General features: G+C 36.5%; 1 protein-coding gene and 1 long non-coding RNA gene across 7 annotated transcripts; one reads left to right on the top strand and one right to left on the bottom strand.

Annotated features, from left to right (window-relative positions):
* Positions 1-1943: 1943 nt before the first annotated feature.
* LOC137889205 (zona pellucida sperm-binding protein 3 receptor-like) lies at positions 1944-11046 on the bottom strand. Of its 6 annotated transcripts, none has more exons than XM_068732932.1 (14): positions 10945-11046; positions 10040-10132; positions 9726-9914; positions 9452-9551; positions 9107-9183; positions 8835-9014; positions 8515-8694; positions 7564-7743; positions 6790-6969; positions 6011-6190; positions 4659-4712; positions 4147-4210; positions 3338-3398; positions 1944-3117 (listed from the first exon to the last, which is right to left on the bottom strand). In XM_068732932.1, exons 2-14 carry the CDS (start codon positions 10095-10097, stop codon positions 3115-3117), a joined length of 1506 nt encoding a protein of 501 aa, XP_068589033.1. In that variant the 5' UTR covers positions 10098-10132; positions 10945-11046; the 3' UTR covers positions 1944-3114. The 6 variants fall into 6 exon arrangements, with proteins under 6 accessions (XP_068589033.1, XP_068589034.1, XP_068589035.1 ...); XM_068732933.1 differs by having other exon boundaries at positions 10040-10118; positions 10945-11031; XM_068732934.1 differs by lacking the exon at positions 3338-3398.
* A 4833-nt stretch (positions 11047-15879) lies between these two features.
* Positions 15880-18376, top strand: LOC137889789 (uncharacterized). Its single transcript, XR_011105240.1, has 2 exons — positions 15880-16159; positions 17417-18376. It is a non-coding gene; the product is annotated as an uncharacterized lncRNA (long non-coding RNA).
* Positions 18377-19523: the final 1147 nt, after the last annotated feature.

Genomic DNA, 19523 nt, shown 5'->3' with positions numbered 1-19523 from the left:
ATCTCTGATCTTTCTTTCGTCTGGTATGAAACTCCATATTTAGAACAATCAGATCAGCTGCAGCGTCCAATCACACAATCACACAACAATGAGGGGGTGTAAAACACTTCCTGGAAGACTGTTCTCATGCATCCTTGCTCATGGCTCCTCAGATATCCCTCCTCGATCCTCGCTCCTCAGAGCAGAAAGAGGAGCTTTGGGCCAGCCGTCAATATGGCAGCGCAGAAAAACTTCAGGTTCAAGCAAGGAAGTACTATTCTAGGATTTTAATAACTTTTTTTTTGACACTCTATATGACTTCTTACACCATACTATACAATGACTTTGTTTGACATACTATTGTATAACTTTTTTTCAACATATGATACTCTGCCTTTCTATGACATACTATGGTATGACTTTATATTCATGTTTTCGACATACTATACTATGACCTTTGACTTTTTACACCATACTATTCTATGCATTTTTTATGACGTACTATACTAAGAGATTTTAGAGACTTTTTGGACATACTATACAATTACTTTTTCATGACATGCTTTAGTGTGACTTTTTGGTGACTTACCTTTTTTACAGTTTTTTTTCACAATACTATACTATGACTCTTTAAATTACTTTTTTGACATGTTACACTATGCATTTTTAGTGACATACTCTAGGATTACTTTTAATCTATGCATTTTTTATTATTTTTGGACATACTCTACTGTGAGTTTTTTATGACATGCTATACTAAGAGATTTTAGAGACTTTTTTGGACATACTATACTGTAACTTTACAACTTTTAACACCATACTATACGATGACTTTGACATACTATTGTATAACTTCTTATACAATAGTATAGTCTGTACCTTTGTTTTGAATTAATGGCATTATAACATATAAACTAACATTTTTGTTTTTCTTTCTAAAATAAGTACATATCACTTTTTATATAATATACATATATATATACATACATATATATTTTATACATATACATTTTCCACTTCAGTTTGTTTTACTGAAAAAAAATAGCAATAATAAAATCAATTTCCAAAAAGATTGAACTTTAGATTGCTTTCAAGCAATGCTTTCAGACATCAACTGCATTACATTCTCAAATATATTTCCCCCCCTAGGGGCCACTACTATACTATAACTTTTTTTAAACATACTATACTATGACTTTTTTAAAACATACTATGACTTTTTTTAAACATACTATACTATGACTTTTAAACATACTATACTATGACTTTTTAAACATACTATGACTTCTTTTAAACATACTATACTATGACTTCTTTAAACATACTATACTATGACTTTTTAAACATACTATACTATGACTTTTTTATGATATACTATACTAAGATGTTGAGGACTTTTTTGGACATACTATACAATTACTTTTTTAGTATACTATGCTTTTTAGGCATATGCTATGACTTTACATTTGTATGACATACTATAGAGTTGTTTTTATTAGCTTTTATTAGAGTTTTTAAATTATTTTTTATACCATACTATACTATACTATGACTTTTTAATATACTATGATTTCTTTATTACATACAGTATACTATTACTTTTCTATGATCTAACGGTTACACCACTAGCAGCAACTAAATCATTCTTTGACAGATTAAGTGAAATTGGACATTTTCCCACGGCACACCTGACGATCTCTCACAGTGGCTGAAAATCACTGATCTAGATATCCAACCACTAATATCTAACCACTGCCCCACCATTAATCAAAATCTTTTAATATAAATCTTAAAGTAAATATTATATATATGCACATTAAGAGTATGTTGTGAACACAATATTGTGTGGGTGGTTGTGGAGGTCTCAGGTCTTATGTTTGAAATGGTTCCCAATGGTGTACGAGTCATTGGGAGAATTAGAGGTGAACATTGTTGATTGCAATACAAAAGGCAGTACACTTGCATTGTTTTATTATTATTTTATTAATTACAAAAGCTATGGCCAACATAAAAGCCTGCCACAAAATAATTTAAAAAAAAAAAGAAAATCTTACTGAGATGTTCAGAAATGCATTTTTGTTCAATAAATACAAATGATATTTATGTCACCACAGAAACTTCATGTGTGGGGGTCAACAAATATTAAACTGACACTCTGGAAGAGAGAGGTCTACAACACCAGTACTTCGGGGGCGGGGGGAAGTTTTAACAACCAATAATAATTCTTTGTTTAAATAAATTTGGTGAAGTTATAGTGCTACACAAAAAACAATGTGCCAAACATGGCATTTAACATGGCTAATTAATTAGCATAAACACTACGCAACGGTAAGCCCACAATTAAGCCTCCATTAACAAAAAAAAAAAAAAAAAAATCATACAACTGACAAGCTAAAACACTTGGCTTCTTGCATTAAGGCATATGGAACTTGCCATAGATTTAGGCAATGCTAGGTTCTGTTTCACAGATTCTTGTATTATCTCTAGGAAGGTGGGAGTTGAATCTACAATACAGGAGGCCTCAGTAGGCTTCTTGATGGTGTAATCTCTAATAAATATAAATAGTTCCAGACGAATCCACCGTGTTCCTAAGTAAAACTCAGGTCTCTGCAATTTTGAATGTTTCAGAGTTTAACACAAATCAATTTAATCATTAACAGCTGTATTTAAAAAGATCAAAGCATGGGCACATTCTTTACTGACATTGCTTGTTTTAGGTCACCTTCAAGCTAAATTGACCAAGCTATGCCCTGAGCAGTGCAAACATTTCAAACCAACATGGAGTTTGAAGACATGAAATCTCATTCCTTCATAATTACAGCATTGAAACACTGCTGTGATGTTGGAAAGGAAAGGCATCCCAAACATCACTGAATTGAATTAAGTGCAATAGAAAAAAGTCGTTATGAGTGACCCGTCAACAAACTAGAAGAGTGGTCGCTCATAGCATGAGTTACCGGAAGTATTGAGCTCAATTTGCTGAGGTTTCTGAATCTCAGACTTTTCAGCGGCTTTCACTAGACTGTGTCGTCCACGAGCACATGGACGACACAAGTACATTCAAAGACTTGTCTAGTGGCATCATGTCCTCAAGCGGCCATTGTTACAGCAAGCATTGGTGGACCAACAGCATGCTTACTACAGAAGAAAAAAAAGAAGCAGAGAAAAGGAATCTAAATTAGACATTTTTAGATAAATTGTAAAAACTACAGCCCTGAGAAAGAGGAACAAATTAGCTGAAGGTCAGTTAGCAGCCTATGGAAGGAGGAAAATATTAGTAATACATTAAAGATATACAGTATGAAATATTAAAGCTTCTGCCAACATTATCACATCATTAACTGGCCCATCTTCTTACCGAGAGTGCAATATTCTCTTCATCTTTTGGACTGGCACTATCAGGATAACTTCGCTCAGAGCTGTAATCCAATAATGACTGATCAGCGTTACTGCTTATGAACAGCCAGAGACACACACACACACAACCGGTTTCCTCAGAAATGAGACGGAACACACACACACACACACACACAAAACCGGTTTCCTCAGAAATGAGACGGACCAGCAACCACTACCAAACCATACTGCAACCGAACATTGTTTTGGTTGATTCTAAAAATCAGACAGTATGTGCCTTCTGCTTACCGGGCATCAAGTATGCAAATTACACTAGCATTGATGACAGAACTGCCATGCAGCTTTCCTCAAGTTGCGATTGACTTGACAGACCCTTGTTAAAAAGGGCGCAATTGTTTGTGTGACATTGTTTGTGTGTATACCGTTTACAAGGTGTGTACCTTATCGTTAATACTTAAATGTATCATCTACGCTGCATTTGATTACAGCATTTGGGGCAGAGCTGTTTCTACTGAGCGACCTACAGCTCTGTGTAGGAGAGTGTTTTGAGGGCTTATTACAGCACTGCCTTATGACAACGTTGACACTGTGTGGTAGAGAAATATATTTTGTTAAAAAGCCTTACAAATGCACCCAACTTCGACATGCAACGCTTGACAGACAGCGAGCTTTAACAGTAAGAAAATGCTGACCAGACAAAGCACATAAAAAATGTTGGAAAAGCGTCGACGGAGATCAAAGCACCTTAAAAGAGTGGTCTGAGACGTTCACAAAAAACAGTCTGCAGAGATGATTTAAACAACATTTTACCGTGTTTTTTTTTTGAAGAATGCCCAGTAGATACCTCCAGCGATAGCAAGGACACCAGAAAGGACTATTTTGATGTGAAAAAAATGTTTGAAAACGATGAGCCATGAGGCCGACAAATGCAGTGACATTTAAATGCCAGACATGAAAAGGGTTCAATTGGTAATCCCAAAAAGCTTCTTTTTTTTTAATGAAATGAATGCTTTTGCTCTTTGTTAGAATACCAATTTAAATATGAAAACCTGATATGCATCCTCCATAGAGACATGGAGGACATGTATATATCAAGTACAAAACACAAACTACAGTAAAATGACACATCCAGACATTACTACGCGAGTACGCTCGAATGGCTGAACCTTGTTATTTGTTGTCTCAAATAGGAACATGATGCCCTCTCGTCGACTCTACTGTAACAGAACCATGCTGTTCTGAGACCATCATGATCTTATTTGGGTCAACATTTACCTCTTTACATTCTTGATCTACTGTTAAACTATGAAGTTGAAACTTACCACCAACAACGATCACTGGAGTCTTCCATTTATGGTGGTCATTTCCATTGTTGACTGTAAAAAAACAATAAGGACATAATTGTGTCAAACAGTGGTTTTGGTTAAACTACAATGCTGATCTGTACTGGTAAAAACACTAATTAATAAGAGATTACTTTGAGTATCAGCTGAAGTAGAGATGTACAGACAAAAGATAAAAAATAAATAAAAAATACAGTCCATCTACTGTATCTCACATGGACATATCAAGTAGGGCTCAGCAACGTTTTGAGGAAGGTTTTAAGGTGAAAGACATAACAGTGAAATAAATGGCGAGTGTGTTTTGACTGATCTACACGTCCTTAATCTGTCATTAACCACGTCATAAGCAAAAAATAATCATATTTTACCTTTTCTAAACTGATATAATCCATTCATTTGTCAAATACTGTACATAAAAAGTTAGCTAGCAAGCAAGTCAGCTAATAAGGAAATGTACTTTGAACATTTGAATAAAACTAAGCACCGCAGATTGATTTATGGATGGATGTCACAATACGTAAGCACACGTCATATCTAGAGTTACAGGAGGAAACGATTGTTGGATTTTGACTTAAAAATACAAAGAAAGCTTTTTGTAATTTTTTTGCAAAATGACCTGCGATGTGATCTAAAATGGTTAAATGGCATTTTTAAATTTAACCTCGACTTTAACACCAACACAATGATAGCAGTTTGATCCAAGATATATTAATGAGCGTTGATACTGTAAAACAAGTTTGGCCCTTTGTTTTTATTGGCGCAAACAAATTGGAAAATTTTATCAGGTGAGAGTGTTGGGCTTTAGATGGTTCTTAAGCATTAGCGTGGACTTTAACTATTGTTTTCTGGGTGGTAGAAGGACGTGTGGTGATCGATATTACTGCAAAAACAGTATTCAGAACAGTTATCGACATGAGGGATGTGTTTACATCACATATTCATTTTAAAGTCAAGAAGAAATGAGAAACGCCTTTTTATTCCCGTTAGATCTCATTCCTGGTCATATTGTGCACGTATTTAATAATATATGAAAACAAAATTACAAAAAACTATTTCTTCATATTTTTTTTTTTTTTTTTTTATTAAAATCCAATGATGTTTTCTTCTTGTAAAAAAAAAAAATATATGAACTGTAATTGCGTAAGCTAGTACCAAGCAATTGGAAGGAAAAAGACAGACAGCTAAGTATGTAGAACATTATGTGATTAAGCTGATCGCATAACAGAATGCAATGGCATCTGGATTAGTATAAAACCATCAGTGGTCAAATGTAACAGGTTGACTTTTCTTGACAGACCTAAACAAAGCAGTACTTTTCATTTCTGACTTACGTTCACATGTTGGAAGTCCAGGTGACCACTGACCGTCTATTCCACATGTTTGGGTGCGCTCTCCTTTCATAGTATATCCAGATATGCACTTGAAAGTCACCGTTGTCTTGTGAATGTGAGGAGGCCGAGAATCATCATCCCTGGCAGCATTTTCTACAACAGGAAGTTCGCATTGAACCGCTGCAGGCAAAGAACATTTTAAATAGAAGTTAATACAATTGCCCAAAATAACCTTCGACACACAGAATGTGAGTTTATCTGTCACAGCTGAATTTACACTGGGGAAGATGTTGAGAAAGGGTTGGGGAAAAATGTTTTAACACCTCATAGATACACTTGAAAAATGTACAACACATCTGATCAGGTCTTTGTGGTAGGCTATTTGTCCCTCCCCTCTTCCACTGTGATTGGACGGCTGGGTAAAAAGTGACGAGAGCTCAGGGAGCCTACCTTACCTAACGCTTAAGTCGGGCCCTGGTGCTTTTTCCTCATGAACCAGTGTATTTCACCAGAGTTTGGTAAGTCAAGACTTGGGTGTGTGAAACAACTATTGATCAGGACCAAAGAGCTGCAGTGTTGAGAGTGAAGTTGTTTGTTTGAGCGGTTCTCGAGAAACACCACAGGCCACGAGAGGATGTGTGGTAATAGACTTGCAAGTGATGTTGTGGATTCATCCTGACATTTTTAATTCAGCATTTTGTATGCAGTCTTTTCATAACATAAATAAAAGGTGCATTTGAGTGACTAAATAAATGCAGTACTTTTCATTTCTGACTTACATTCACATGTTGGAAGTCCAGGTGACCACTGACCGTCTATTCCACATGTTTGGGTGCGCTCTCCTTTCATAGTATATCCAGATTTGCACTTGAAAGTCACCGTTGTCTTGTGAATGTGAGGAGGCCGAGAATCATCATCCCTGGCAGCATTTTCTACAACAGGAAGTTCGCATTGAACCACTGCAGGCAAAGAACATTTTAAATAGAAGTTAATACAATTGCCCAAAATAACCTTCGACACACAGAATTTGAGTTTATCTGTCACAGCTGAATTTACTGGGGAAGATGTTGAGAAAGGGTTGGGGAAAAATGTTTTAACACCTCATAGATACACTTGAAAAATGTACAACACATCTGATCAGGTCTTTGTGGTAGGCTATTTGTCCCTCCCCTCTTCCACTGTGATTGGACGGCTGGGTAAAAAGTGACGAGAGCTCAGGGAGCCTACCTTACCTAACGCTTAAGTCGGGCCCTGGTGCTTTTTCCTCATGAACCAGTGTATTTCACCAGAGTTTGGTAAGTCAAGACTTGGGTGTGTGAAACTATTGATCAGGACCAAAGAGCTGCAGTGTTGAGAGTGAAGTTGTTTGTTTGAGCGGTTCTCGAGAAACACCACAGGCCACGAGAGGATGTGTGGTAATAGACTTGCAAGTGATGTTGTGGATTCATCCTGACATTTTTAATGCAGCATTTTGTATGCAGTCTTTTCATAACATAAATAAAAGGTGCATTTGAGTGACTAAATAAATGCAGTACTTTTCATTTCTGACTTACGTTCACATGTTGGAAGTCCAGGTGACCACTGACCGTCTATTCCACATGTTTGGGTGTGTTCTCCTTTCATAGCATATCCAGATTTGCACTTGAAAGTCACCGTAGACGTGTAATTGTAAGGGGGCAGAGAACCATCATCCCTGGTAGCATTTTCTACAACAGGAACTTTGCATTGAACCGCTGCAGGCAAAGAACATATTAAATGGAAATTAATACAATTGCCCAAAATAACCTTCGACACACAGAATTTGAGTTTATCTGTCACAGCTGAATTTACACTGGGGAAGATGTTGAGAAAGGGTTGGGGAAAAATGTTTTAACACCTCATAGATACACTTGAAAAATTCCTCAACGCTTTTAGATCACATCCCAGTCATATTGTGCACGTATTTAACAAAATATGAAATAAAAAAATAAAACTATTTCTTCATATTTTTAATATTAAAATTGAATAATCTTTTCTTCTTGTAAAACAAAATATGAAATGTATTTACATAAGCTAGTACCAACCAATTGGAACCAATAATATCATAACATACTCATAATAAAACACATCTGATCAGGTCTTTGTGGTAGGCTATTTGTCCCTCCCCTCTTCCACTGTGATTGGACGGCTGGGTAAAAAGTGACGAGAGCTCAGGGAGCCTACCTTACCTAACGCTTAAGTCGGGCCCTGGTGCTTTTTCCTCATGAACCAGTGTATTTCACCAGAGTTTGGTAAGTCAAGACTTGGGTGTGTGAAACTATTGATCTGGACCAAAGAGCTGCAGTGTTGAGAGTGAAGTTGTTTGTTTGAGCGGTTCTCGAGAAACACCACAGGCCACGAGAGGATGTGTGGTAATAGACTTGCAAGTGATGTTGTGGATTCATCCTGACATTTTTAATTCAGCATTTTGTATGCAGGTGCATTTGAGTGACTAAATAAAGCAGTACTTTTCATTTATGACTTACGTTCACACGTTGGAAGTCCAGGTGACCACTGACTGTCTATTCCACATGTTTGGGTGCGCTCTCCTTTCATAGTATATCCAGATATGCACTTATAAGTCACCGTTGCCTTGTAATTGTGAGGAGGCCGAGAACCCCCATCCCAGGCAGCATTTTTTATAACGGGTTCTTCGCATTGAACCTCTGCAGGCAAAGAACATTTTAAATAGAAGTTAATACAATTGCCCAAAATAACCTTCTACACACAGTATGTGAGTGTATCTGTCACAGCTGAATTTACAGTGGGGAATATTTTGAGAAAGAAATAAAGTAAAAACACTTACTGATACATGTTGGAAAAGCAGGCTTAAATGTTCCATCCTCTGAACATGATAATGATTTTGATCCACTGAGTGTGTAATCGTCTTGACAATAGAACTGTACAACTTCTAGGAAGTCATAGGATTCTTTGATTGGACTGAAAGTGCCATGCACTACCGGATCTGGAGGATTACAAGTCACCGCTGCAAAATAAAAGTGACATCTATTAGAATGGAAATAGAAATAGAGTTTATATTTCGTCATGTGACCTGTATTAACACACAGAGATACCAACCTTCACATTCAGGCAATCTGTCCAGCCACCCTTCGGCTCCACAAAAGATTCCTTGAATTTTGGGAACTGATCTGTAACTAATTACAGAAGAAAAAAAGATGTCCTAAGTTGTCTTAAGTTTGACTTAGGACAACAAATGTCAAGAAGGATCAGTGTTAGCCCTTTAATTTAGCTTGACAACACTGACTGATAAGCTCTACTGAACATCCACATTGATTAGAATGACTTTTTGGATTTTGAAACATAATGGGTGATGACATTTTAGTTAGTTAGATTTCACAATTATATTTAAAAAAAACTATTTTTCTGAAGATGAGCCATCAGAGTAATGAGTTTATTGCTAACCCAGTGTTGCAGGTCACCACTAGTTTAGAGCCAAACTCTGTCCCTTCAGGGTAATCAACATTTCCATTCACCACTTCTCCAGCAGGGCCACAGTTCCTCTCTGAAAGAAGAAAAACATGTTACGTCCGAATGACTTATTAATCTATTCATCCAGAATGTATTCGTTGGTTAAACGTTATTTACCAGAAAAAAAACAATAATAATGACACTTTAAACTTGTTGTTAAATATTGTTATTATGAATTTGAATGTAAAAATAAAGTGCTGATATTCACTCTCGCATTTCAGCCTCACAGGACTCCAACTGCCATCAGTACAAGTAATGCTTGGAGACCCTCCTGCGGATCTGTAGCCAACATTACAGGCAAAAGAAACTTTGGCTCCATTTGGGAACGTTTGTAAAAGAATGTCAGCGCCCTTCAATCCCATGTTGTCTCCTCCTACTGGTGCGGAGCAGTTTTGAGCTATAAAGAAAAGTAAAGAGAAAGAGATTAACAGGAGACGTGAGGACAAGATGACGTAATACTAAACACCAGCTTGTGTATAATCATCACACAGAGTATGGTTTAAGGTTATCCGCTCTACTCACCTTGAGTGTTCATGGCAAGGCCAAGACTGCTCAGTAGTAAGAAGTAAGCGACACTCATGACGGGATCTGGAAAGTCTGACTGAAGTCAACGAGCTTTGTGACAAAGACAAATAATAACTTGGTTAACATGGTTCATGATAGCGCCGATTCCATTCAAGCCAATTACACACATGCAAGTTATCAATAACAGCGAGTTACTCTACTTACATCGAACTAAAACATCAATATAGATTCAGTTTAAGTTCAAATTCCCAACATCACAAATAACGATGCATAGTCGCTTATAGTCTGTGTCGCCTATTTAAGAAAACGTCACGTCAAACTCCATTAAAAATATATCGATATTAACCAATTAGCGTGACATTGCTTATATAACTAATCTTACAGAGATAATTCACAACTTGTCTGCAGCTACAGTTTCGACTGGCAAATTCGGAATATGTTTAAAAATGAAAATTACAAAGCTGCCACTGTAACAGCTCGTGAAACTACTACATCACGCATGTTGCTCCCTCCATCTTCCTTCAGCACGAGACACTGTGGGCGGCACCGCGTCATAGTTATACTAACGGTGTAAAAGACGAACTCTTACTTTCATTTATGTATGATCTATGCCGAATCACCAGAGGATCCCCGAGGCGGGGGGAAACGTTACATCGCGTTCAATTGAGTTTTTAGAATTCGCTCACTATCAACACATTCTCAAATTCAGTGAAATCGCAACAGTTCCCGTCAACACAGACTGGGTTAAGCTAACGTTAGCTAGCTATCGTTTAGCTAACGTAACATAAACAAACGTCAATGATACATCGTTTTAGTCGGGTTTGAGCGGTGTCCCAGTTCCGTTTTCGTTTGGGTTCGTAGTGCAGCTTGTTATAAAAATCGAATCATCGGATTTGACTTACCCAACTACATGTGAAGAATCACGATGGCAGCAGCTGATCCACAATGGTGAATTTTGGGCTCAACTGCCTGTGACTCCTTGTCGGAAATAGGCGTGGCCTTTTAATCAGTGACGCATTTCCTAAATCTCACAACCATTTACAACATGTTAGAGCATGGAACTTGAATATTGACGAGACAAAGTTATGGATCAAGATAATAATAATAATAATAATAATAATAATAATGTATTTACTGTTTACAAATACTGTTAAAAATCACACATTCACATTCAAACTCCTGAATAAAAGTTGGACTAAAGTGTTAGCTTTGTCAAAATTATGCAGAATGGCCCATTTCTGACTAATGCTATGACATTACTGGATTATAATTATTGACGCATTGATGTGTACGCTACATTAATGATTTCCACTACTTTAGAGTATCTTTAATAAAGCTGTTGCCCTAGAAACATATTTTGTAAAAGAATATGTAAAGCTGTCAAAATACTTTGACCACTTCTGTAAACCCTATGGGGTCATGTTTCTTCTCATGGCCAGTCACATCCGCGATCATTTCAATGGTAACAATGTAGAACATCAACCAAGGCATTCATAGAGCATGATGTAATGGACCCAACCCTGGCAGGGTCAATATGAGGAAGTGATGTACTTCCCATTGAGCTTCAGTTGTTGGCCAATTTATGAAATGTCCCTCTTTCGCTATTATTCTCACAAAGCCCATTTCCCTTTTAAATCACTTCCAAACTCTAACAAAATAAGACAGGACTAATGTAAGAAAGTTTTGGAAATTGAAAGTTTATTTTTAATTATTTTGACAATGTTCCAATGTCAGCACTGACTTAGGGACGTGCAGCTTCTAGCACTGAGAATGGTTGGGTGGAGACTCCAGGCCACTGCCCAGTCATATATTCCACTGCCAACACTTGGAATTTTTATCAAACCAATTTAGACAGTAAATTTCCGTGCCATAAAGCACCTCACCGCTGAATCATTGTTTGTGCAAGAGATTAGTTTAAAAATATGTGGATAGAGGAATTTGCATTTCTTGAGAATCTGAAAAACTATCCTTGTGTACATAAGGCTGCATCACTCATAACATGTACAGACTCTAGAACCGGTAACTGGTTTACATTAAGTGAAACAGAATCTGCAACAACAACAGCTTTATTTACATTGCTAATTCATGTCATGGTCATCTTTTCCAGCTGGCATTGAAAAAGTTTTAGTTTGACATTGGTTTGTAGTTTTATTTCTTTTATAACACGTGAGGATTTGTGAAGAGTCTCGGTCATAACGTTGAAGTTTATCACAAATACATTTTACAAGTCCTCTGAGGCCCTTGCTTGCCTTCACAAGAGGTGAAAAAAGAGGAATGATCTTTGACCACATGTTCATGTTCAATTACTAGGTTACTGTGATAATGTTGTATTTGTTACAAAATATTAGAATGGAATAGTTTAAATAAAGGCAAAGCTGGAAAGATGACCATGACTATTGATGAAGAAGGAGACCAGTTGTTGCTCAGCTGTGAACATTCCTAATGTGTTAATGTTAATTTACTTTGATCAGATCAAGCAAATGCAGTTAGCCTGAGTGTTTATTTTCATTCCATTCTTCCATGTAAAGCTGTCATACAATAGAACGTTAGGAAACAGGGGGCGTGTTTCAGGCCCTGTACTTTTTACAGCAGAAAGCCAAACCCACATATCCTGACCACAAACAGCAGCATCATCTCCATAATGTTTCAAACTAGGTCCTAATGACGTCCATGCAGTAGCACTGACTTCTAGTATGTTGGCTTTATGTTGATACATGAGTGTGATTTGAGAGACAATCCAATGAAAGTGTGTGTGTAATTAGAAATTACACACACACTTTTGCTATACGTTGCTGCGTTGGGTTTTTTTTGTGTCCATATTGATATTTTTGTTTGCAGTACTCAAAGGAACCAAAGTAAGACACAAAAGTGCCAAAAGGAAGAGGAGGGTTTGTAGCAGGCCAATACCCCAGTTGGCTCATTGACCTCATTTTTACAGCAGTAGTTCTTTGGAAGTCATATCAGCTCCAAAGGGTGGTTACTAAATAACATTACAATGGAATTCTTTCATGAGTTTGTACTTTGTGCAATAAGGATTTCACAACAGTTTTAACAGATCAGATCCTATCAGTCCATTCTGTAAAGCCTATCTTTATAATGTATTACATTCATATCTAAAGACCCTTTCTGTATGTTTTTGTATTATAATTTCTGATATAAAACAATCCCATTGTAAACTGGTGTCCTGTATGTGTCACGTATGTGTCATAGGTCATATGGGAGGTTGATTAGGGGAAGGGTTGGTATGCACTGCTGTTTGCTAGTGTCTTTTTAAATACGGCCACTAAGAGTCACTAAAGTCAAACCCAACACACTAATTCATTATATAATTAATTTTTTTGTTTTGCCACTGACCAAGCATTGGTATTGGAGGAGTTGGGGTGTGAGAATATGTTTCTGATATAATGAAAATAAACACTCAGGCTAACTGCATTTGCTTGATCTGATCAAAGTAAATTAACATTAACACATTAGGAATGTTCACAGCAGAGCAACAACTGGTCTCCTTCTTCATCAATAGTCATGGTCATCTTTCCTGCTTTGCCTTTATTTAAACTATTCCATTCTAATATTTTGTAACAAATACAACATTATCATAGTGACCTAGTAATTAAGCATGAACATGTGGTCAAAGATCATTCCTCTTTTTTCACCTCTTGTGAAGGCAAGCAAGGGCCTCAGAGGACTTGTAAAATGTATTTGTGATAAACTTCAACGTTATGACCGAGACTTCACAAATCCTCACGTGTTATAAAAGAACCATATGGTAAAAATAAATAAAACCACAAACCAATGTCAAACAAAAACTTTTTCAATGCCAGCTGGAAAAGATGACCATAACCCTCCTCAAAACACCCAACTATCCCTCAAAGTCAACTTCCCCAACGAAAAGACTAACAGTACGACAGTCTGTGGTGTTGCAAAATATGAGTGACTTATTTCTCAGGTCAAACTAACAACGAATCAAACTAATTGTTTCCCACTATTTTCTGCTCTTATTAATGTCAGTTTTCCATTACTTTTTTAGGTTTGAGGATGCTTTACGCCACAGAAGGATGCTTTTTTTTTGTTTTGTTTGTTTTGTCAGAGGTGCCCCCCTTGGAAGCTGGTTTCAGATGGTGGCTTAGAGTATTATCATCTATCTAGCACCATTTGAAATCAGTGTTCTTGGGGTGGGAAGTATTTCACTGGCCCAGCAACAGGAAGTGTCCCATAAGGTGTCCAGAGCTAAAGGAATCACTTCCTGAAGCACCGCTCAGCTCAAGCTCTTAGTCCTTTCTCCAAGGTTGACCGATTACTTTTGGTGTTCAGAGTCTGCTTTTGTTTCTAGCACCATTTGAAATCGGTTACAGTGAAGGACAGATCTCGTCTTACCCTGAGGAGAGTTTTGAAAGTAAGCTGTGCTCTTTATTTTAGACTGTAGAGTGACTGTAGTACAATTACAAATGACTGTGTTTAATTACAAATTAAACTAAATGACTCACCCTGGATCCTTCATTGATAGCTAGACTGGTGTTTGCAGTGGAGGAGGAAGTATTCCGATCCTTTTACTTAAGTTAAAGTCACAATACCAAACTGTAAATGTACTCCTTGTGGGTATACCGTAGGTCCTGTACTTTACTGAAGTAAAAGTACATAAGTATGTATTGTTTTGTATGTAAAACATCGATCTGCAAAGTATTGAAACGGTCAAATAAATGCAGTCACGTAAAAAGTTCAATATTTCCATTGAAATGTATTGATGTAATTAAAAAGAAGTGTTCCATGAAAATAGAGGAGTGCCTTGCAAATGTACTTAGGTACTGTACTTAAGTTAATGTACTTGTTACATTCCACCTCAGGATGTTTTTCAGCCAACTTGATCAAGGCATCATTTGAAGAACTTTCTAGTCAAATCCACAAGGTGGCACTGCAGTATGAAATATTAGAGGAATTATGTCCCGTCCATCATCCGGTGGGTCAATCACAGGGAGACGATCATTCACACAGAAACAGGGTTCTGGGGGCGACAGTGCTAACCACTGCATCAATGTGCCGCCCTTTAAACCACGTTTGATTTTCAGCATTTATAGACCTGAAAGTGAATTTCTCTACTGCTCATATTTAGCAGTTTACTGCCCTACATTATACAGTGGCTTATTCAACAATAATACAAATTTTCACTTAGTCAAAGCACTTTGCAAACTCAGTTTTTTAAAGGTGCTATATAAATAGACAAATGCATGGCAATATAACAGAGAGCCTCATCTGAAGATCTAAGGTTAGCCACACCTCCTGTAATATTTGGTCATAAGCAGAGCTTCTGTACATTAAGAGTATACTGTGAACGTGGATCAGGTTATCCACTGATTGCAGGTTCAATCCCTGGCTCCTCCTGTCTTCGTCGAAGTGTGTTCCAATTAGATATGCAGTCCATACACACCATTACATTGTCTGATATTGTTTCATTATATTTTAGTTGCTTGTATTGATTACAAAAAGGTAGTGCCGATATGAAAGTCTGCCTCAATATAATACAAAAGTCTTAAGATGTTCTGTTACAAATGTTAGTTTAGTAACTTAAGATTTAAGAGGCCAGGTACTATATTCAGTGATCACAGTCCACACCAAAACAATGCTGAACACGGATAATTATTCAGCATAAACAACCTACGGTAGACCCACAATGACACCTTCATGAACAAACTTACGACCGTTATTTTCCATTATTCTTTTTTTTAGGTTTGAAGGATGCTTTTTGTCAGAGGTGCCCCCCTTGGAAGCTGGTTTCAGATGGTGGCTTAGAGTATTATCATCTATCTAGCACCATTTGAAATCAGTGTTCTTGGGGTGGGAAGTATTTCACTGGCCAGCAAAAGACAGCTGGGAAGTGTCTGGAGAGGTTGTCTACCCGTCTCTTTGTCCTTTTTCTAAGTTCGACTGATTGCTGTTGGCGTAGGACAGATCTCCTCTTACCCTGCAGAGGGTTTAGCAGGTAAGCTGCGCTCTTTATTTTACAGACTGTGGATTGACACTGTTTCCGTGATTAATTACAGATCAAACTAAATGACTCGCCATGGATCCTTCATCGATATCTAGGCTGATGTTTGCAGTGGAGGAAGTATTCAGATCCTTTCCGTAAGTAAAAGACATTTTTATGACATAGTATGACTTTTTTTGTCACTTTCTTTTACATGCTGTACCTTGTATTTTTTATAATATACTATATTATGGCATCTTTTTTTTTTTTTTTTACATATTATAGGATGTTTTCTTTTTGACCTAGTATACTATGTCCTTGTTATGATGATCTGATTTTTATTATATTACACTGACTTTTTGTTACTTTTTGGGAATTACTATGATTTGATTTGAGTTTTTTTACCTAATTATGACTTTTTTATGACTTCTGTCAACAAGCTACACTGACTTTTTAGACATATTTTACTATGATTTGTATACAACTTTTTTGGAATCGCTCTTCTTTGACTTTCTTGTGATTTTTTTTTTTTTTTCAAAACACTATACTTTTATGATATAATATACTATAACGTTTTAGGACTTTTTTGGCATACTATATCTTTTTTATGACAAATTGTTTTACTTAAGTTACTATGACTCGACATGCTATGCCTTTTTTAATAACTTTTTTCGACATACTCAACATAAATGTGTTACTTTTTTCAAATTGTTATGATTTTTTTAAACATACTATACCCTGACTTTTCTGTAATATTATATTGTATGCCTTTTTAAAGATGCACTACACTATGACTTTTTTTTTACATACTATACTGTGTATTTTTTTATGATATAATATACTATGAATTTTTCTGACTTTTTTTCTGACCTTTTTTTTTACATATTATACGATGTTTTTTTTTTTAACAAACTACTATATGATAGGATTTTATGATAATAGTACACTATGACTTTCTGTCTGCTCTACTTTGTTTTTTATGATATACCATATATCCATACCATACTTTTTATGACTTTTTTTTGCTGACTATACTATAACTTTTATAACGTTGTTTTTTTGTATTATAGGATGTTTTCTTTTTAACATACTTTACTATGTGCTTTTATGATGATATTGTTTCATGGTTATACAACACCATGACTTTTTGTTACTTTTTTGCGAATTGCCTTTTTTATTACTTTTTTCAATTTTCTTTGACATACTCTTCTATGACTTATTTGTTTGATCGTTTTTTTGACATACTAAATGATTGCTTTTTTATTACTGCTTTCTGACAGTGTACGCTGTTTGGTTTTTTTTCATTGCTTACCATACTTTCACTTTTCTTCATGCCTTTTTCTATTGCATATTTGACGACACCTCCCCTCCAAGTTCATTTTCATTCAATTCAAAATGCTTTGTTTGCCTACCAGAGGGGAGGAGTTGGAACAGCTTGTGTCCAGGGTGTGAAGGGTCTGCAGTGATCTTTCCTGCCCGTTTCCTGACTCTGGAGGAGTACAAGTCCAGGATGGAGGACAGGCTGGATCCAATGATTCTCTGGAGACCTGACAGTCCGTTGTAGTCTGTTCCTGTCCCGTTTAGTGGCCGATCCAAACCACACAGTGATGGAAGAACAGAGAACAGACTGATGATGGTGGAGTAAAACAAAGTCAGCAGCTCCCGAGGCAGGTTGTACTTCCTGAACTGGCTCAGAAAGTACAACCTCTGCTGGGCCTTTTTCGAGATGGTGTCGATGTTGGAGGCCCACTTTAGGTCCTGGGAGATTGTGGATCCCAGAAACCTGAAGGTCTCCACAGCAGTCACAGTGCTGATGGGGAGTTCCTCCTCCATCTCCACAGTTTTGAGCTTTTTTTGAGCAACTAATTGGACCCGTTTCCCTCACTTGCGTCTTTTCCATGCATCCCTGGAGGGACTAAGAGGCAAGGAATCCATGAGAGGAGAGAGCAAACAAGAAAATAAGTTTTAAGAGAAATGAAACGTCCTTTCCTCTGAAGCGTCATGTGAAGCGACGTCTGTTTCTGTTGAAGGCGGATCAGCTGATCACAGCTGGATCAGCTGTCAGTCGGCTTTAACAGCTGGAGAGACTTTTGACGGAGTTTGTGTCTGCACACATGATCACTGTACTTTTACTAATAAAGACACAGTTATCATCACTGCCAGAGTAGAGATGTTTTCTCTCTGTAGCCTGTTACCTCTTTGAGTATTTATACAGTCTGTGGTATTTATACTGTCTTCTGTGTCCTGTTTATAAGCGCAGTACGATTTCTACCAGCCAAATGTGTTTGTTATATTTATTAATTATGTACGCCTGTATTGAGGAAAATATCAGATCATGAAAAGACAAATCTTTCTAATAAATCAAGGGTTAGTTAGTTTGTGGTCCTTTTGTTGTTCAGACTGAGTGAACATGTATTTAAACCAGATGGTGAATCAGAAAACTTGGAGTTTAATCTCTGATCTTTCTTTCGTCTGGTATGAAACTCCATATTTAGAACAATCAGATCAGCTGCAGCGTCCAATCACACAATCACACAACAATGAGGGGGTGTAAAACACTTCCTGGAAGACTGTTCTCATGCATCCTTGCTCATGGCTCCTCAGATATCCCTCCTCGCTCCTCGATCCTCGCTCCTCAGAGCAGAAAGAGGAGCTTTGGGCCAGCCGTCAATATGGCAGCGCAGAAAAACTTCAGGTTCAAGCAAGGAAGTACTATTCTAGGATTTTAATAACTTTTTTTTTGACACTCTATATGACTTCTTACACCATACTATACAATGACTTTGTTTGACATACTATTGTATAACTTTTTTTCAACATATGATACTCTGCCTTTCTATGACATACTATGGTATGACTTTATATTCATGTTTTCGACATACTATACTATGACCTTTGACTTTTTACACCATACTATTCTATGCATTTTTTATGACGTACTATACTAAGAGATTTTAGAGACTTTTTGGACATACTATACAATTACTTTTTCATGACATGCTTTAGTGTGACTTTTTGGTGACTTACCTTTTTTACAGTTTTTTTTCACAATACTATACTATGACTCTTTAAATTACTTTTTTGACATGTTACACTATGCATTTTTAGTGACATACTCTAGGATTACTTTTAATCTATGCATTTTTAATTATTTTTGGACATACTCTACTGTGAGTTTTTTATGACATGCTATACTAAGAGATTTTAGAGACTTTTTTGGACATACTATACTGTAACTTTACAACTTTTAACACCATACTATACGATGACTTTGACATACTATTGTATAACTTCTTATACAATAGTATAGTCTGTACCTTTGTTTTGAATTAATGGCATTATAATATATAAACTAACATTTTTGTTTTTCTTTCTAAAATAAGTACATATCACTTTTTATATAATATACATATATATATATATACATACATATATATTTTATACATATACATTTTCCACTTCAGTTTGTTTTACTGAAAAAAAATAGCAATAATAAAATCAATTTCCAAAAAGATTGAACTT

This window comes from Cebidichthys violaceus, unplaced genomic scaffold, assembly GCF_023349555.1.
Source record: "Cebidichthys violaceus isolate CVI_PGR_0920_01 unplaced genomic scaffold, fCebVio1.0.p SCAF_6, whole genome shotgun sequence".
Classification (NCBI taxonomy): Eukaryota; Metazoa; Chordata; class Actinopteri; order Perciformes; family Stichaeidae; genus Cebidichthys; species Cebidichthys violaceus.
Note: the sequence above shows the minus strand (reverse complement) of the source record. Positions and strands in the feature narration are given on the sequence as shown.

What these genes read in the sequence shown, in the direction of transcription:
- LOC137889205 (XM_068732932.1), bottom strand. Translation starts at nt 10,097, where the DNA reads ATGAGTGTCGCTTACTTCTTACTACTGAGCAGTCTTGGCCTTGCCATG. An exon ending in CCTTGCCATGAACACTCAAG is followed by an intron (nt 9,915 to 10,039) that starts GTGAGTAGAGCG and finishes TTTTCTTTATAG; the next exon opens with CTCAAAACTGCTCCGCACCA. An exon ending in GTGGTGACCTGCAACACTGG is followed by an intron (nt 9,184 to 9,451) that starts GTTAGCAATAAA and finishes TTCTGTAATTAG; the next exon opens with TTACAGATCAGTTCCCAAAA.